Source organism: Clavelina lepadiformis, chromosome 8, assembly GCF_947623445.1.
Source record: "Clavelina lepadiformis chromosome 8, kaClaLepa1.1, whole genome shotgun sequence".
NCBI classification, from domain to species: Eukaryota; Metazoa; Chordata; class Ascidiacea; order Aplousobranchia; family Clavelinidae; genus Clavelina; species Clavelina lepadiformis.
This window is the reverse complement of record NC_135247.1, coordinates 4,725,930-4,744,549: the sequence shown is the minus strand read 5'-3', so window position 1 is coordinate 4,744,549 and position 18,620 is coordinate 4,725,930. Positions and strand designations below refer to the sequence as shown.

General features: G+C 36.7%; 1 protein-coding gene, 1 long non-coding RNA gene and 1 other non-coding gene across 3 annotated transcripts; all 3 read right to left on the bottom strand.

Annotated features, from left to right (window-relative positions):
• Positions 1-4,284: 4,284 nt before the first annotated feature.
• On the bottom strand, positions 4,285-6,028 carry LOC143469685 (uncharacterized). The gene is made up of 2 exons (XM_076967468.1): positions 5,659-6,028; positions 4,285-5,441 (listed from the first exon to the last, which is right to left on the bottom strand). Exon 2 carries the CDS (start codon positions 5,431-5,433, stop codon positions 4,606-4,608), a length of 828 nt encoding a protein of 275 aa, XP_076823583.1. The 5' UTR covers positions 5,434-5,441; positions 5,659-6,028; the 3' UTR covers positions 4,285-4,605.
• A 3,953-nt stretch (positions 6,029-9,981) lies between these two features.
• On the bottom strand, positions 9,982-14,647 carry LOC143469625 (uncharacterized). The gene is made up of 2 exons (XR_013119164.1): positions 13,522-14,647; positions 9,982-13,343 (listed from the first exon to the last, which is right to left on the bottom strand). It is a non-coding gene; the product is annotated as an uncharacterized LOC143469625 (long non-coding RNA).
• A 156-nt stretch (positions 14,648-14,803) lies between these two features.
• Positions 14,804-14,877, bottom strand: Trnan-guu (transfer RNA asparagine (anticodon GUU)). Its single transcript has one exon. It is a non-coding gene; the product is annotated as a tRNA-Asn (tRNA).
• Between the last annotated feature and the right edge of the window lie 3,743 nt (positions 14,878-18,620).

Here is an 18,620-nt window from a genome sequence, read left to right as displayed (position 1 = left end):
ATGCTGCTTTTGTGTAAATTTTGGGCTTTTCTTTACAGTACAAAGTTGGCCTAATCATAAATTTATCGTATTGACAATATTTCGAACATGTTACTTTTATTTGTACTATAACCTACGTGTATTAAGTAGGTATATAGGGTTTAAATGAATGGTAAATAGAAACTGATTAGATAAGATTGCAGTAGAATATCGCAACAGCATCGTTCATATTCGACGACAATTTTAGCAGAGGCTGTCTTGCTACCCGACGTTGTTGCAATCACTGCATCTCGACAACTAACTCTCCTTACATCAAGTTATTTCGAAGCGATTTTTTTTTTGCTGAAAGGGTTGTCCGCCAATTCGTATAAAGAGAGTTTAGCATTTCTTTTTCTCTCACTATCTTCCGCAAGCAACATGAATTTAATAAATGAGAAATGTTTTTTAACAACGAACGAGCTTTAACAATGCTTTCACTGTGTTTTACAATGGTATAAAAGTTTTTTGTGTTGTAACAGTAGAGGTTTCTATAAGCAGCTGTCGCTATGGCATCTATATGGAAGCCCTTTCTCGTTTTCAACGACGATATAACAGCCTATACGCAACATAAATTGAGTTTTTTTGAAAAGCAAGCAGCTTTTCTATTCTTAGGCTGTGAAAGCTTGTTAATTCGATTTTACTTAATACAAAATTTTGGAAAACTCTAAGCAACTTCTTCATTGGCTAGGCGAATCCCCATGTGGTAAACCATAACGAAAACGCGAAGCTCTTCAAAGTGAGCGGCAAGTCCACAAATAAACTGGCCTTAAATGAAAGAATAGTTATCTGTAAATGTTTAAAGGATTTGTTCTAACATATAGTAGTTAAGCAGTTATTGCCATAAACAAGTAACAAAAAACGAAACAATACGGAAGACTATTACTTGATGTTTGGATTAAGTATGAATCGAATGTTTTCCGTGACATACAAGGAAAGAGTAATAGGTATAATTATATCGTACTTAAGTGGATAACAGGAACATTTCGCGTTAAATAAGTCTAAACTAGCTTACCGTTCTTGTATTTATAGCTTTAATGCTGCAGTTAGCGGTACAGTTTAGTATTGGCTGTTGGCTCTAGCTTTGTTCGGTACCGGTAACTGCGGTAAAAACAAGAATGCTTAAACAGTTTACGTACTGTCATCTGTGACATTCCTATGCTGAAAATAAACATTACCTGCCACTAATCACCTTCCTATGGAGACCTATTCTGTTCAATACGTGTTAGCCAGCCTACCATGTCAAGTATAAACCTCAGATACTGTATATTGATTTACATGGTGACGTCACAATGACCGTGTCATAATACGAGGCTAAATTGCCATACAATTCTGGCAATAACTGCTTAACCACTACATATTATTCAAAACCCTTTCACCGATTTTATTTACTGACAACTACTCATTGATTTAAGGCCTACTTGTTTTAGAACTCGCCCCTCACTTTAACTCAAAGTCTCCATTGTATTACATTTAAGAACCACTGTCGTGACCAAATGCCAAATTTTTCTTCTCAAAAGTTTTATTGGTTTCCTTTGGTTAAATCACATTTTCTTGGAAGCTGGTAAAATATATTAGGGCGTAATTGGGAATTTTAAAGAAGAGGAAAGCCACTGAAAGGAAGTGCACCAAAATGCATGTACAATATATAAAATTGATAAACTAGCCTACATTTTTAAACACGATTCAAGTAGATGCCTATTCAGCAAATGATGAAAACAGTATACCGAGTGCACACCTCGGTATACAATAAGAGTAAGTGCTACAATAAGAATAGGCTGTACCGCAAATAACTTCAACGAGATACATTTATTACAAGAAATCTTTTACCTCACAATTTGTCGTAAAATATTTACCACAGCAAGAAACATTTCCCAAGTGGTCACCTACTCCTAACCTAGAAATTAAAAAATCCGCAACGAATCCCTCTGTTCAAGCTGTACCCTTGCAAACCAGAACCGGAGTAGAACAGGTAGAATAAACTTTTGTAAATCCTGAACTTGAGTTGAGATGTTTTCAATTGCGATTCGACTCTCAGGTTAATAGGATGTTTTCTTAGTAGTTAGGCGGAAAGTTAGGCTCGTATCATGGCAGATTTCAGGTGTAGCATAAATGAAGAATACGAAGAAAGGAAAAACGGTATCCTAGAGTAAGGGTGTCCAAAGTACGGTCCGGCACTTCTTTATTATTGGTCCGCGGCCATCATCGAGCTTACACTTAACTTCGTTCGAAATATAAAAAAATACGAAACAAACGTTGGAAGTTAAAGTCTAAAGAACTTTATTTCGATATGGCTTACATAAAACTGTTCAACATCAAACTGCTCAGGTGCAAATTATTATTTTTCCAAGCATTTGGTGGAAATTATTAACTTGCATTCGTTAATTGTAAGGTGGCCTTAGTTACGATACGTTATTGAGCAGATATTGCGTAGAAATTTAAAAATTATGTATCTTAATAACTACACAATACTGTAATTTCTTATGGTCCCACATGCCGCGAGACCCTCTGTTGCCTGTACATTGCAGTTAAATGTTAACTGCTGTTAAGTGTTACGTCAAATATGACAGAACCAAAGGCACTTTTCGAATGCACGTACATAAAGCAAAAATCTTCATTGTTATATAAGTCTTCATCAAAATATACTGAGAACCAAAATGACTGGCAAGCATTTATGTGACGTCTTTTGCATCGCATCACTGCTACCACGAAGAACGTTGATATACTGTCATCCTTTATCCGTCCATTTTGTAATGAAGTCATTAGATTAGTTCTTTTATAGCTTTTTGTTTTATATAACGCTGGGCGGCGTAAACTTTGCATTTGTGGTACCTGTTAGAGTTGTTGGGGCAAGTGAGTCGCTATAGCTGTTTGATTTTGTATTGTTTAGAGCGATATTTTTCTCGGCCTACTATTTAATATTTTCAGTTAGAAAATGAATTTTGCCGACAAAACCTTTGTTTATGGTCTTTACGACATTTATTGCGTTGTAGGCAAAGCAGCGATCTTCACACATAGTGAGTTGCCTGGACACTGGTTAACTTTTCAGCACATGGCCCTCAGTAAAAAAAGTTTGGACACCCTTGACCAAGAAAATACAATCTAGAAATACCACAAACAGCGCCGCAAGCGGTCTACTCCAAAACACTGAGTGCGCACAAAAATATCATGTGGACGAAAAGTAACTTAGGTAGGCCAATTTAGATTTATCGCTTACCATGTATCGCGTATTGATGTTTCATGTTATTTTAGAGTTAGTTATTTTGCAGCGTTAAAAGATTGAACCGACGGGTGCGGTGTTGTTTGCTTTCTGCTGAATCAACTTGGTCCAATAGCAGAATAGCTCGTAAAAGTGCAGTGGTTGAACAAAATAAGAGCTACCGAGTTTACGGACGACAGACGTGTATGTGTCGATGGGAAAGCAAGAGAATAGGAAAGTGACAGCTATTAACAGATGCAAAACGTTTCCTATGTGATGAGCATATATTTCATATTAAATAGCATATATTTTATATTTCATTCATTTCAATTTTCAAGGGGAATCACAGCACCGATTACTTTGTACCTGTACTTTAGAAAATCGTTTTTAATACCGGGTCTTTCCCTTTTTGACAACGACGGGAAAATATTTTCGACATTCTCTGGGAAGTGTGTCGTAGAACATAAAAGCAAAAATGAAGCAACTTGCATGGTGATACAAACGCTTTCCCTTCTCCTCGGCCAGCATGTAAACTGCTGTTTAGTTTAACTGTTGCATACGAAATGCATCCGTGTTTTTTTTATGCTAAGAATATACAGCGACATCATCAATAAGTTACATTTGCATTCAACCCAAACAGATTATCCTCACAAGTAGCGTATGAGAAAAACTTACAAAGTTTACGCCCATGCCGTCACGTTTTAAAGCCGGAAATACCCTCATGTAATATAGCGTGTATAGTTGTAAACACAGATTATGCCTTTATTGAAAAATAACTCCAATACAACTATCAAAATTTAGTACTTTCGGATTCTGTTTATGTAGACTATGTTTTGCTTTGGGTTCCCATCACTGTAACTTTCCTGTAAGTGAATCGTGAATCTCAACACAGCACGGTCGTTGTTTTTTTTTGCAATTATTGTATCATACATGCCTCACTGCTATTGTAATAAGGAACGCGTTGTTTGTCACTTCCTCCAGAAAGCAAGACTGTCTTCGAGTGCATTTAGTCAGTTCCGTTGACAACTTAATTTCCTCTAAAATGCTAATTGATCTCATCAGCTACCTAGTTTTTAATGTTCAAGATAATTTATTTAAAGAAATACACTCACAATGACTTTGCATGAAACACGCATACAGGAAAAATTATATCACTCGTGTTTGAGGAGGGGCATTTACAAATCTTTCAAGAATGGTGTATTCACAAACAGTACAAAAACACTCGACATAAAACAAAACGACACAGTTGCACTAATACTACAGAAAAGAAATTCAAGAAAATAACACGATTTCCGTTTACACGAGATGCTGAATTACGTCACAAAACGACACATTCCTTTCCGGTACTTCAGGCAGTGAAGGGCTACTTAGAAATCAAGCGTCGTCGCCTGTTAGTAATCAATGTCCCAGTATGTTGTTTCAGATCCTTCCTCTATAGTTTTGACATACGACCGTCCATTTATTTCGACGACGCTAAGAGCAAGGTTGCTATACATTGCAGGCACAAGCTGGTTGCTATTCTTCCAGTAAAAGCATCGGGAATCGTTGATCTCTTGTCCATTGTCCACATCAATACCTGTGGGATCATCTGAGGAATCAATGACTTTCAAGTAATCGTTGTCACCGGCGGAGAAGTATTTTCCAGGCTGGTCCCGTAAGCCAAAAACGTAGCAGATTCTGTTTGTTACATCCGACGCCAATCTCCACATCTTCAATTCGGCAGATGAACTCATGCTGGCTCTCACTCGGCGGGTGCCGGACCACTGCTTGCTTGTGGACCGATCATAAACCACACAGTCGTACCAGTCAGGTAAGACTTCTTCTTGCTTTGCATCAACGGGTGGTGGTATAAGTTCGGCAACGACGGCCGAGTTTTCCTGGCATGGCTCCGCGTCTCCTGACAATTCATCACTCAAGAAAGAAACGATGCTGTCTGTAGCTGTTTTCTCCTGTGTTTGTGCGAAATTTTCTTTTCCAGTGCTGCTGGGCTTTCTTTTAGAAGGCGGTTTAAACACATCTTCCTGGGATATTTGTCGTCCGGTGTTGCTTCCAAGCGAGAAGGAATCAAGCGAAGATGTTATAGAAGTGCTTTTTTCTACTCGGGGACGGCAACAGCTTTGGCATCGATTGTTTTTGCTTGCAAGTTTGGAGGCAGCCTCTCCACTTCGTGTAACCATTCGGTCGTTTTCAGAAAGCTTTCTGCTCTTTACACAATCCATTGCTGTTTCTGTTTACCAAACAAATAAACCGATAAAACAGCGCGATACACTTATAATAAATTTCAGGCACTCTGTACAGTTAAGTTGTAGAAAACTTTACGTTTAACAGTTAACATATTACATTCTTATCGGTGTTTGACTGCCTGTTCTATAAAGAAATATTCATACAACCACACACCGACTGCTATGTACAGTACCCTACAAACAAAAAAATTCACAACATACCTTGGTTTTTAAGTATTTCTCGAAGAGTTTTTTGTCAAGGAAATAAATACCTTAGAAGGCTTAGATTTTCTTTAGTTACAAACTACTATAGTCTGGAATCCACAGTCTTTGGTAATAAACGAATAATTCTACTCAGAACAACAATAAACTGGTATGAGCTGGGCTAGTTTCTGATGAGACTTTTATGACGAAGTTTGACCAATGACGTCAGACTTTCGCCTTTTTTCTTGTGAGAAAGATAGACGAGGTGTTAGTTTTTCTTTTCAAAATCTTTGGTGACCACTTCTCTTCTATTAGTGATCAATACAACATGTGAGACTACAGCGTGATGTGATACACTATTTCGTAATACCCCTGTCAGCAACTACGTCATTTTGTAGTACAGCACGTTTTTATTGAAGAAACTATGTCGGGCCGAAAATATAAACGTGAGTGCGACGTATTAACATTCTCTCACAAATATCGTTTGTGGTTGGCAAGTTTTTAACCTGAGAGAAAGGACATGCCGCACATAAACCGACTTTACCTGCCAACGAAATCGAAAGTGACGTTACACGATTCCAGCAATGTACACAGAATTTTGTAAAATTCCCATCGTGATTTGGTTAATTCGGCCCCATTACATGAAAAATATACCATCACGCTTTGAAAATGCATAAATTAGATCTGGCAATTAAACTTTTTACTCTCCTATTTAGCAGTTTGTGTCACGTCATGTAAGTAAGCTCAAGTAGCTCAAAATATCTAACATTCCATTTTGGTTAATCGTGGACTTGCTTCCTACCTCAAGTCAATATTTGTCAGTGAATCACACGTCCTCTATAGTATACAATAAAGCATTTGTAAAAATACTCGCACAAGAAACAGCCGATGGCTGTTACTAACCGAAAAATATTTACGTGTGATTATCATCTTATACTATACCTATAATGGCCTGTAAGCAAAACTCTGCTGATCAGCGGCGTTCAACGGGTGTAATTCACTACGGGTTTGAACATTGTTTTTTAACAATAAATATAGATACAGGTAATTTATCTTTTTTTAATAAACGTAAAAATCCCCATGTTCCTATTATGTAGACAACACTTTAAAATTTCCAAAAATAGAACTAACGAATATTTTTAGTCATAACCACGCATAGAATGTAGTAATGAGCTGCTTAATAGACATCTGGCTACAGCCGAACAGTGTAAAATCACGCCTTCTCAAGTTCCAAAACAACCACGTCCTTGAAATATACGCGATGCCTCTTTCTGGCATGTTTTATTCTATTTTAAGTTGTTTCAAAAAGGTACTTTCTGACTTCAGGCATTTTCGGAAAAGATTTCTTTATTTATGTCTCAAACAATTTTGTCAGCTCATGCGTTACCACGCGTGAGAAAACTCAGCGTTGTTATTTTTAAGTTTTAAAAGTTGACGATCACATGAATATCTTATAACTAAATAAGAAAGGGGTAATGTTGATATTTGTATTGTTTTTCTGATGTGTTATCCTTCGCGACTAAACTAATATGAATAGGGTTAGGTGAATCATGTAGGTAGCCCGGAAGCAGAAAATTTCATAAACAAGAACATTCCTGCCTTTGCAACCGCATAAACCGCAACTGAAACTAACGCGCTTTTCCTTGGTAAATTATTATTTTTGTGCTTCACGCCTTAACCGTTTCAACATTGCGATTTTGAAAAATCCCCTTGGCAAGCGTTTGCTAACTTAAATGTCAAAGTACAAGAAGAGTTACGAAAGAACATCACATGACCAATAACGTAAAAGGAAAACGAGGCACAATGCGAGCTAAACGGTATTCTTACAAGGGGCTATTTTCTCCCACAAGTGAGACATTTTGTTGGTTGCGTAAACAAGAAAGCATTTCCTGCTCTCTGGCCAATCTTTTGCTTTTAAACGGTTTTAACGTTTGCTTGTGGCAAGCCACAGAAATTCTTTGAAGCGGGGTCCTGACACGTTGTGAGTTTACTTTTAGTTTCAAGCTTAAATAACCACCTCACCATTTGATCTTACGGTTTGATGAGATTGTGGCGATCGTGATAACAAATTATAACAATTATGTAATTGGCATTTTAAAAGCGGTTTGTGTGTGTTTCTCCAGTACAGGCAATTGAATGTTTAAACAGATGTATTACTCGTGGTTAAGCAGTTATGCAAACAAAAGAGTTTGAAGTGTTTCAAATACTATATTGTATTTTTACCGTGTAACGTTTCGATGGTACTTTGGTCAAGAGTTTCGGTGATAATAGAATAATATTAGATGTGACATAGCTTGTACGTAGCAATGCAAAAACAACAGTGGCATTTGCTCATTGGTTAAAATACGGGAGTATAAAAGCTAATGTGTCGTTTAAATCGCTCTCTTCTAAACTTCTCTCTTCTCTGAGTTATTTCTTCTGTTCTGCTGAATCGAAGTTATTGCTGAATTATTCGGAATTGGAATCATTACTGAATTCGAGATATAGCGATGTTTAAATGTGGAAAGATGGTGGAAATGTTTCTAATTCGATACAACCTATTCGGACAATATAACAATGAAACTTTATGAAGCTGGTGTTGATTTGAAGAAACATTATAGAGACAGTAAACGCAACGGAGTCAAAGATAATTATCTCGGAGTCAAACAGTAAGACTATTGGTCTTGGCTTTAGGCCAACCTAAAAGCAATCCACACCACCATCATTCCCCATAAGATACTGCATCAGCACCGAACCTGTCAGTTAAGGTAAAGTGAATAAACTGCTTTTGCCTGCATTTGTAGTGGCTACATCACTTCTTGGTAAACCAAATCATACTCATCATCTCGCCCCATTTTGTATTTACTAATAAATTTCTGAATTCCGCGTTATTTATAGTATTTTATGACGTAATATCGCCACGTAACGCAAAAAATAGCGTTAAATAAATACAGTATCTAGATTAATTACTTTATGGATACAAGGATTGCTCAAAACGAAAAGATAAATGCAAAGAAGATCAAAGAAAATACGCATAGGAAACATGCACAGGCATACATTTAAATTCACTTTATTCTAGTCAACGAAACGACCAAAATGTAAAGCTGCAACGTCTATGATGGCAACCAAAGAGGGTGTGTTGATTCATTATTTCATTTCATTGTGTCAAACAGTCTTTGAAATAGCTAAAAACGGCACCGCCGAAAAAGACGGATCGTATGGGAATGGGTTTGGTAGCGCTATCTTACAATAGCTTAGGTAATCCGTACTAGTCTCGATTATGAGAAATACCGGCGTTTTATCTTGCAGACGCCGGCCTACACTCCATGCAATATTTAGTTAGTGACAATGCTTATATGAATGGGCACGCTTAAACAAAGTACACAATAAACTATTCGCTTCCGTGTGTTGTCAATATAATGGTTAAGGAGAAAGTACTGTTTCAATCGTTATTAAAACTTGGTCAACAATTGAGTAACTGGTAGATCTTTCCTGTTTCTGATTTAGGCCAAGTCCACAAAGAAGTTTCTCCCACGTTTTGTTCAACATGGTCCGTCCGTTCTCACGAAGAAGATAGATTAGATGACAATCGAAACGTCAAAACATGTTTGTTTTAACATGACGTACGTAAAATGCAATTAATACGTCAACGTATGTTTTAGTTCAGAACTCACGCTGCTGAGAAGAAATCTAAGTCGCTTCATCATCATGTTCACATGAATACCAACCAGGTACTTTCCCAAAGAATAGCAAAGGGACTTGCGCCATTCATGCGTGAAAGTATCTGGTACTTTTATGTCTTATTTTAAAACACGCTTGATTTAGCAGTGCAAGCCATTGCGATATAACAAAGGGTAAAATCAGCTAGCGAAAAATCTCTGTGTGGATCAAGCCTTATTAGCACGGAAAAATTATTCTACTAACAAGACTTTCTCCCATTTTTCCAAGTGCAGTTCCCGTGAAAACCTCGTGTTCTTTAATACGATTTTTGTAGAATTCGTAGCTTATATTGCCACAGGCGGTTGTTACAAAGACCTGACTGCCGTTGAGATAAACAATCTGCATTACGTGATCTACCGGAGCAAGAGCTGCTAAGTAAATAAAAACTAACGTAAATACAATAAAACACGGGTTAAAAGCCAAGATAAACTCTTTATGGCGAGCGATTGAAGGGTAAGAACGTGATTTTATTCACGTTCCATGGAGGCTACGACCTTAGCAATGCAGCCTACTTGGAATGACATCTTTTAACGAGATTGAAATTGTAACTCTTCTTTCTGATCCGTCTCTTGCAGAAAGAAAAAAGTCTGGCAGGTTCGTTATTCCGACTTTACAGACAACGGTGTATAAAAGACAATTAAAGACACTGTCAAAAGTTTATTGCTATTGTTAAAGCACACGACAGTAAACGGCAACGTTCGTCAGAATGACGTAAAAAGACAATGGCTAAGTTAGTTTACAATAACTAAAAATGAAAATGTACAAGTAATCGTCTGAAAAAACACAAGGAGAGGCATTGTCTGGCTTGCTCACTGCAAAGAGTAAAAGGGCTTAGCGATTATAATAATCATACTATCATCTCAAATTAAGCATTTAGGCTTAGCCGGTTTAAGACATTACCCGTGAAACTTTCAGGTGTGTTTTGTGCGAGTGCATAAATGAAATTATCTTCACCACAAAAGCTATGGGAGCGGAAACATAACTATACTAAAAATAAAAATCTAAACTATATGTCGCACAAAATAAAATAATCGCACACAAACTTACATACCGATTTCTGAAAGTCTTTAGAGCAGTGAAGTATAAAGTCACGGGAAAGAAGGTGTGCAAAATTTGATAAGTAAATGAAAAAGTTATCACACGATAATAGTTAGCAATTAAGTAGATGTGACGGCTAGACCCAAAGGAATGTAAACAGATAAGTGCGTGTCGTACAGCAAGTTTCATAAATTACCAACAGGCGAGTGACAAGGGAAACTCCACTATAACATTTTTAATTTTTATTATATAAATAGTGCGCATACAATTAATGATCTTCTCATCAATTATGGAGGCAAACAACGCAAGTTAACAATACCTCGCGACTCGGAATTACCTTTGTTAAATTGCCATTTATGACTGATTCCTATTGTTTTTGACGGAACCGAAGTCGAACAATGCATGATTTTTCAGTTAAACGCATATCGATGGATTAAAATAGCGATTAGGAGCATCCAATCTTTGATAAACTGTTGCAGTTGGATGGTCGTAGTTTCGGTTTATTGAGCTCTGGATTGACAAGGTCACACTGGACTTTTAATCTCAAAGTTGTAGCAATGCAGTGAATATACAAGAGCTCCTAATTTTCCATTTCACTACGGCAAAATGAGTTGGGTGCTGTTTTTATTTCGCAACAAAACGAACTCTCAGCACGATTGGGGACTTTTTGTCTTGGCTTTGTTGTTTTTGACGTCATTTTGTATGACGTAATACAGTCTCAAAGATGTCCTAAAATACACTGCAATTATCATGTTTATATGATAAAATATACTAATTTGTCTATTTATTAAAAAAACGACGAATGTAAAAAAATTATTAATTAAAGTACGGAAGTGGTTGTCATAAATGAGTGCGTGTATTTACAACATTATGAGTTAATAATTAATAGGCCCTAAATTAGATTCTAATAGGGCAACAAAGTTTTTAACATAAAAACTTAAAATCTTGAATTCATAAATCACAAATTCTGACTTTGTTTTTGTCCATAATACACTTCGTTTGCAATAGGGATGGGCCGATACGAACCCAAACCCGAATAGATTCGCCGAATATCGCCTTTATGGAATATTCGGGCGAACACGAATACCAACAATGGCGGATCCGAATAAAATATTACTTATAAATTTACTGACTTTTGTTAAAAATGATGATCTAGTTTCCCGACAAAGCTAAACTAGAGTCAGCAGTACTTATAATGAAGGTCGTTTTCCTAAGGATTTTGCTTTTCCAATCGTTTTTTAAACACTATTTTTCGAAAGAAAGCGATTTGTTTATCGATTACATCATGTTACAAGCAAGACTTGACAAATTTTGGATGAAATTTTATTGTTTGGTTCTAATACGAATATATTCGGGATTCGTTCGTGTCGACCTTCATGATATTCGGGTTCGCACGAACCCTCTTCCTCGCGGCACATCCCTAGTTTGCAACTCAAATGCGAAATACAAAGCAGCAAAAATACAAAGCAGCAAAAATACAAATCAACAAGCCGTTTTTAAATCAAATATTCGGCAAAGAACGAACTAGTTAATCAGAAAAGTAGTCTTTAAGGCCAATTACATATTATTTGGTGCAAGGTTAGTTGATATAAAATATTATAAATCTTATAGGTCTATATTAAATTTAAATGAACTAGGTCTACCGCTTTTTTTAAATTTTATTGAAATATTCAATTTGTTTGAATGTAATTTAATTTTATTAAACATTGTTTGGTTTGATGTAAATTAATTTGAATTTATTTTAAATTTTCAAAATTTGCCTCGATATTTTATAAATTTTTTCAATTAACTTTGATTTAAATGAACCCAATTTATTGCCATCAACTTATTTGAATTCACCTCAATTTTATGATGTCATTTTAAACTGTGGCTTGTACAATAAGTAGCAAGTGATTTTATGAGTAAACCGGGTAAACAACTTAATCTGGGATTAGCCTAAGTAGGCCAACTGAATAAGTAACAAGGGAATAGATAACTGGCGTCACTCCGGTGGGATGGGCATTTTGAAATATATAGGCTATTTCATATTTATGTGCCTACATGGCATAGGCTATTTATGCCATATACCGATAGTTACAGAAACAGAAATTGGTAAGCAACTTATGGTGCCGCGGAATTTATTTCATAGAAAAAGGGTGCCACGACCAAAAATTGGAAACCACAGGTTTAACCCTATGACGCTTTGTATTTGTTGCCTAGTCGTATTTGACGTAATTATGACGTCACTGTGACTCGTTACGACTTAACTTAAGCAAAGTCCATTAAACGTCACAATAGATAGCTGTCGTGGATTTAGCTATCCTTTTTGTCGACTGATGAGTCTCTTTCTCTTCTAACCGTGAAGTTTGGTGGTTCCGCTTACATCAATAAATAAATGCAATTTAGCGCACACTTACTCATTGATTTAATCGCCTGCAAGGAAATATATACAACAGCAGCAAACAGAATACACTTTTTATTTATAACTTCCAGTCGCCCGATCGTAGTAATGACGTTTGCTTTGAATACTTTTGTTTTACGGTATAAAATTAACTTTTCATTTCTCCTCTATCTGTCTGTCTGTCTTGAGAATCGAATGCCTCGTTTATATGGTGACGTAACTTCTTTGTGATGCATAAATCCTTCTTCTGTTCATCGTGTTGTTGACTTCAAACGTATGTGTTTACCAATCATTGTACCAGTTCAATCGAGGTAAGATCTTTTCTCTCTGTTTCTGATCACGCGGTCTTCCCATGATCATTTCCGATGCATATGTGTTTCACACGTAGGCTTCTGTCGTAACATAAAATCACGTGGTTGCGGTTCGGTTGTCACAACCCATCTACAGTATGTGTGGCCGACTCTAGACACAGTCACAGCAAAACGTGGCGTACATTTCTTCTTTTTGCTGTAGAAATTTGAAATTTGGAGACTTTTCCTAAAAATGGTTCGGCTATCTTTCCATGTTTGTTTTATAAAGTTTGTTTCTGTAATTTTTGAAATATTGTCATATTTTCATAATTTTGCTCTCTCTCCGCATTGAAGCGTATCGTTTTCATTTACTCATTTGTATCACTTGTAGAAATACTTAATTTACACTACATGCACTTTCTTTAGTTTTACAATTATGATGTATACAGGAAGCCAAATGTTTTTGCTACTAACCTGTAAAAATCCGATCAGTTTACGACGTATAGTTTTCGAGTAATTAACGATTGAAAATTTGTGTGCAGTGTCGGCCACACCTAGTTAAAATAGGAATGTCTCGCACCCGGTTCAATCGGTGAATGCAAACCAAACGGTAAAAAGTACAGGTGGCAACGTGATTGAAATGACGTATTAAAACAAATACTTTTATGCCTGATGAGTTCCGTACCCGGTGCGAAATTAAGACTGGGAATTTAACTGATTTTGTTTAGCCGTTAGCTGGTGGTTAGTGTGATGAAAAGTGTTTAGTTAGCAACTTCTGTCTTGCTAAACCACAAATTTTATCAGGGAAACAAAGTATTCCAGCTGCAGAGCTCTTTCTTATCTTGACTTAACTTGTTATGTTAATTTAATTTACCTGTTGAATTATCTGATTCTATTGTTGCATGCGGTTAGAATACTCTAACCTCTTGTCAGCCGAAAGCTTTTAATATTATAACAGAAATAATTTACAAGAAAAGGTTTTTATTGTAGGTGCTGTACTCTTTCTCAATTTCACGCATATAATCAAGAACATGGTAAGACCACTGCTTATAAGATGTCTATTGAGTTGCAATCACCATGACTAGCGTAGGAAGCTCATCTGTTCGTTTCGGTGATTTTCTCTATCTGCCTCTCTGCTCGCTGGTAGAAGTGCGAGCTTATAAAACGTGAAGCAATGGGAGTGAAAATGTTCGACAAGAAAAACGCAGCATTTCAGAACATGTGCGGCGAGGAAAACAATGTGTTGGCAATGGGAGTTACATGTAGTTGAAGCTGACACGTTGATAAATTATATCAGTATAAAGTTAAGAAACGGACATTTCCAATAAAGATTTCTTGTCAGCACAGGTGCTGGAAACAACCTGGGAACTTACAAAAGGGAGTGTTCACACGAAGTTATTCGGAGCAAGTTTCCAAATATCAAACAACAGTTGAAGTGTTATCAAAAAACAAGTTCATAAACTTCAATCAATAACTAGAAAACACTTTTCCAAGAAATGATGTAATGGTATTAAAAATGCCACCCAGGCCGCTACAAACTATTAAAAAGGTTAACAGAGCAGTATGTATTTCCATTTCTATGTGTCGATGGATTACCAAAAATTTTACTCCAAATTCTCTCGTTCATATACATTTTCTGTTGACGACTAGTAATAAACTTTTATTCGAGCTTTTAGATTTTCGCAACTCTATTCGGAATCAAAAGCATGTCGGTAGTACCAAGTTTTTTTTTTATAATCGACGCTAAAGGAAAAACCGTCCCTGGGTGGGCTTGAACCACCAACCTTTCGGTTAACAGCCGAACGCGCTAACCGATTGCGCCACAGAGACGGGCGATCGAATAATGCAAAATATGCTTATATAAATCGTTCTCAACTACGATTAAATTATTGTTACAGTTTTATGTTTTTTTGAAATTGTGATAGTTTTTACCGTAATACCTTTCTCTAGTAGGCTAAATAATTTTTTCTCTGTTTTCTCATATAGCGTATGAACTCATAAAATGTCTCACCTATTATTTTTTAACGTGTGACTTGTTACGTAAATACAATAACGGGCTTCAAGAGAGAAAAACAAAACCACAGTAACAATTTAGCCGTCGTAGTCGTCACTTAACCACATATGTGTATGTTTTCGAAGCATTTCTGTACGAAATTGTTCTAAACGTTTTGTCTATCTCTAAATAGCACAACAGTAATTACAATACAATAAGCTTTGAACAAATTTGTAAAATGAAATTCTACTAAGTCCAATTACACTTTAAAGCAACATACAAAAATGACGTCATAATAAAATTGGCGAAGTTTTTTCAACATATTTTCTGACACCTAACTTCATTTATAAACGAATTACAACGGTTACATCTATAGCGACGTGATCATAATTTGGGTTATAAAGCTTAATACAATTAGGTAGCTGGAAAAAGTATGTAGCCTAATCGTTGATAGGGTTTCGAATCGTACAAAGGAAAATAAATCCTAATTAGTAATAATGCTTATGGTATAAATTCTACTGTTAAATGTAACTTAAATCTAAAGCAGGGGTCACCAAACTACCGTCCGCTTCACTGTGCCACAAATTAGCTCATTGTATCGTAGCCTATTGAACAAAGCGGTAATCTGGCCCGCGATCTTCAATTTTCTTGCTTATCTGGCCCTTGGTGAAAAAGTTTGAAGACGACTGCTCTAAAGCTATATAAATTCTTATACTGTAGTATAAATCCTACTGCTGTGTGTGAGTATGTTCTTTATTGTGCAATAACTACAACGGCTAGCATTGTAATTTTCGTTTCGCACAATTAATGACGAAAAACAAATGACACAATACGAACCTACTTGCACTGCAGGTTAAGTGAGTCCATATTAGAAGAAAGCAGATTTTACCATCATTTGTATGAAGAGATAGTTGACGGATAAGTTGTAGGGCAAAACCTTTGCTCTCAGAAGCATGCATTCCCTCTTTGATAAAGGTAGCCTATATAGTTATTGTCAGATCAGAAAACATCTTTTCCGCGCTCTTGTGAAAAAGTGAAAGATTTACTACGCCGCATGGAAGCGAACGATGTTACCGGTCACCATAAAATTGGTTGAGTCAAGCCTCTCTTAGGCTATAACCAAGTTATCTCTATTTGTCAAAATACTCACCATAAATCTATGGAAAACTCTAAAGTCTTTTTGTTTCTGTGTCCACGACTAAGAAAATTTGTAGATGTGCCACTATCTTAATCTTACTTTATACAAATTTATTGTGATTTTTGAGAACGAAGCAAGCCAGCAAACGTAAAGTTTTTACAAAACTTTTGTCGTGCATGCGAAGAGAAGCAACGGTTATTAATTTAATTTTGATTTGTCTCTCATGCGACTACTTAAAATAACCGAACAATTTTGATGGGTTTCGAAGGACTTACGAGAACAAAACCAGATGACCGTAAAGCAAATGATACCCTAACATTTCAATATTTAAGTACAGAGTGAATAAAATGGACTATGCTACTATGCATACAGTACAATATTTTTTCACTCAGCGGTTCATCTTTACAGCGCAATCTATTTTACGATTCTCCTGACGTAGAAAGCAGTGTTTACTAATGGCTGTTTTTAGTTTGTGTTATTTGAAAGATGTATTTGATATTATTCTAAACACTGAAATTGATACGTTCGGAGGGTGGCGGAGTTAAGCTTTGGCGGCACGCGGCTCGTTTAGAATGAAAGCGAAAAGACAAATTATCCGAAAGACCTTTTGTTGCGGTCCCTCTTCAACGGGAACTCAAACATTCTTTAGCAATTAAACGTGACATCATTTACGACCTAAATCATCAGTCTATGCGACTTCATGTAGATGGATCGATGTTTGCTCGACTTGAGTCGGTTTCCGGCCTTGAAAAAACATCCCAAATCGTGTATTGAAGCCATCTTGGTCGACCTTAGTGTCGCAAACAGATTTTGAGCCTTTTCAAGAAGCGTTTACAATTGCGGTGACACTTTAACTAAACGATTTGCTGTTAGGTAAATTTTGCATGGATACGAAACCGAACGCAATTTTCATCGGAGTTTTTCGAGACTTAGATCCGTTGTTGGTGCAAAACAACTCCGACAACCTACGATATCGCTCCATACATTTTGTGTAGGTGGAAAGTGCGTGTAACTCAAAGGTCACCAACATACTGTGATTTTAAGACCTTATCGGTATACATGGAAGACTACTTGTAGCAGTTCAAACTTCAATGATTTCTATAAACAGGTGAAGCCAAAACGACTCAATGGAAACTCAACAAACGAGCATAAAGTGAGTTACTTACACCACAACAGTTACGTTTTCCACTTGAACTAAAACCCAAAAGCCTATATGTTCTTTAATGTTTTAGCAGTGTGTAAGCTGTGACAATAACTCTGTTATCCATTAGCTCACTGACGTTAATTTAAAACGTTACTTCCAACACAGAATGGGCTAAAACTAGATGAAACAAACTTGTACAGTCGTTTATTTTCTTGCAGAACAGTGTTTTTGGCAAAAAATACTTGCGTGAAACTTGAAAGAACCGTTTTCACCGCCATTAAGGGGAAGTTTTTAACTGCAGATGCCAAAAGATTTTGCCCATCGAAAAAAAAACAGAGTTAAAAGTTAAAACTGTTGATGAGTTGACAAGTTCTGAGGCAATGTTTGTCTTGCAAAGGCAAGTTATTCAAACAAACGAATATCACAATAAAATGGAGGTAACAAAAGGGTGCGGCAGACCGGAGAGAGCTCGAGCTTGTATGAGAAAACGACAAAACCGCGAACTTCTTTGCGCCTGCCAAAGGAAAAAGGGCTGACGGAATTTTCAGCTTACGCTTGTCTGAAAGCGAAATGACCGCTCTTGACGATACGCGTGTTTCTCGGACTCAGTAGATACCGACAAGAATATGCGAAGGATAGGACAGTCTTCTTAGCTAAGTTTCTTAAACGATAGGTACGTACTAATGCAGAAACAAGCTTTCAGATTCATTCATTTTCGGTTTTATATTTTTAAGTAAGTTGAATTGAAATTAAGAATTTACAATCCTCGTCTACTATATGCTTCGAAATATTCGTCTATTAAGCTAAGACAAAAAACTTTTTACCTCTGTATGGCAAAATGTGCGGTGATTTATCATCATCTAATCGCTCATTTTGGTCTTAGCTGCAGCTTTATCCGAACAATTTCTACAAAATTTGCTTCCCTGCAAACAGGTGCACAAGTTCAAGTTGACACTGTTTCAGTATTACCATGTAATGCGAGGTAGAATGCCATCGGCCTTTATCAACGCCAGTTCTAATGCTAGTTACAGCGCTGACGGTTGTCATAAGCGCTGTGGTGCCGATAAGATATTCCTGACTGCGAGATTAGCCTGTTCGATGGCACTACGTAACGAAGGAAAGTTTTATATCAAGCGGAAATCTAAAGGCTCAATATATGAACAGCCTAAGTTAGATAAGACTTGTAATGCTGTAATACGTAGATGGCCGCGGGGCGTTCTGGACAGCCGTTTAACTCAACTTCCGGTAGTCGTAGTTATTTCGCCAAGTGTAGTTAGATGTCATCCGAAGAACTGATA

Coding starts and splice junctions, on each gene's coding strand:
- LOC143469685 (XM_076967468.1), bottom strand. CDS start 5,433: ATGGATTGTGTAAAGAGCAGAAAGCTTTCTGAAAACGACCGAATGGTT.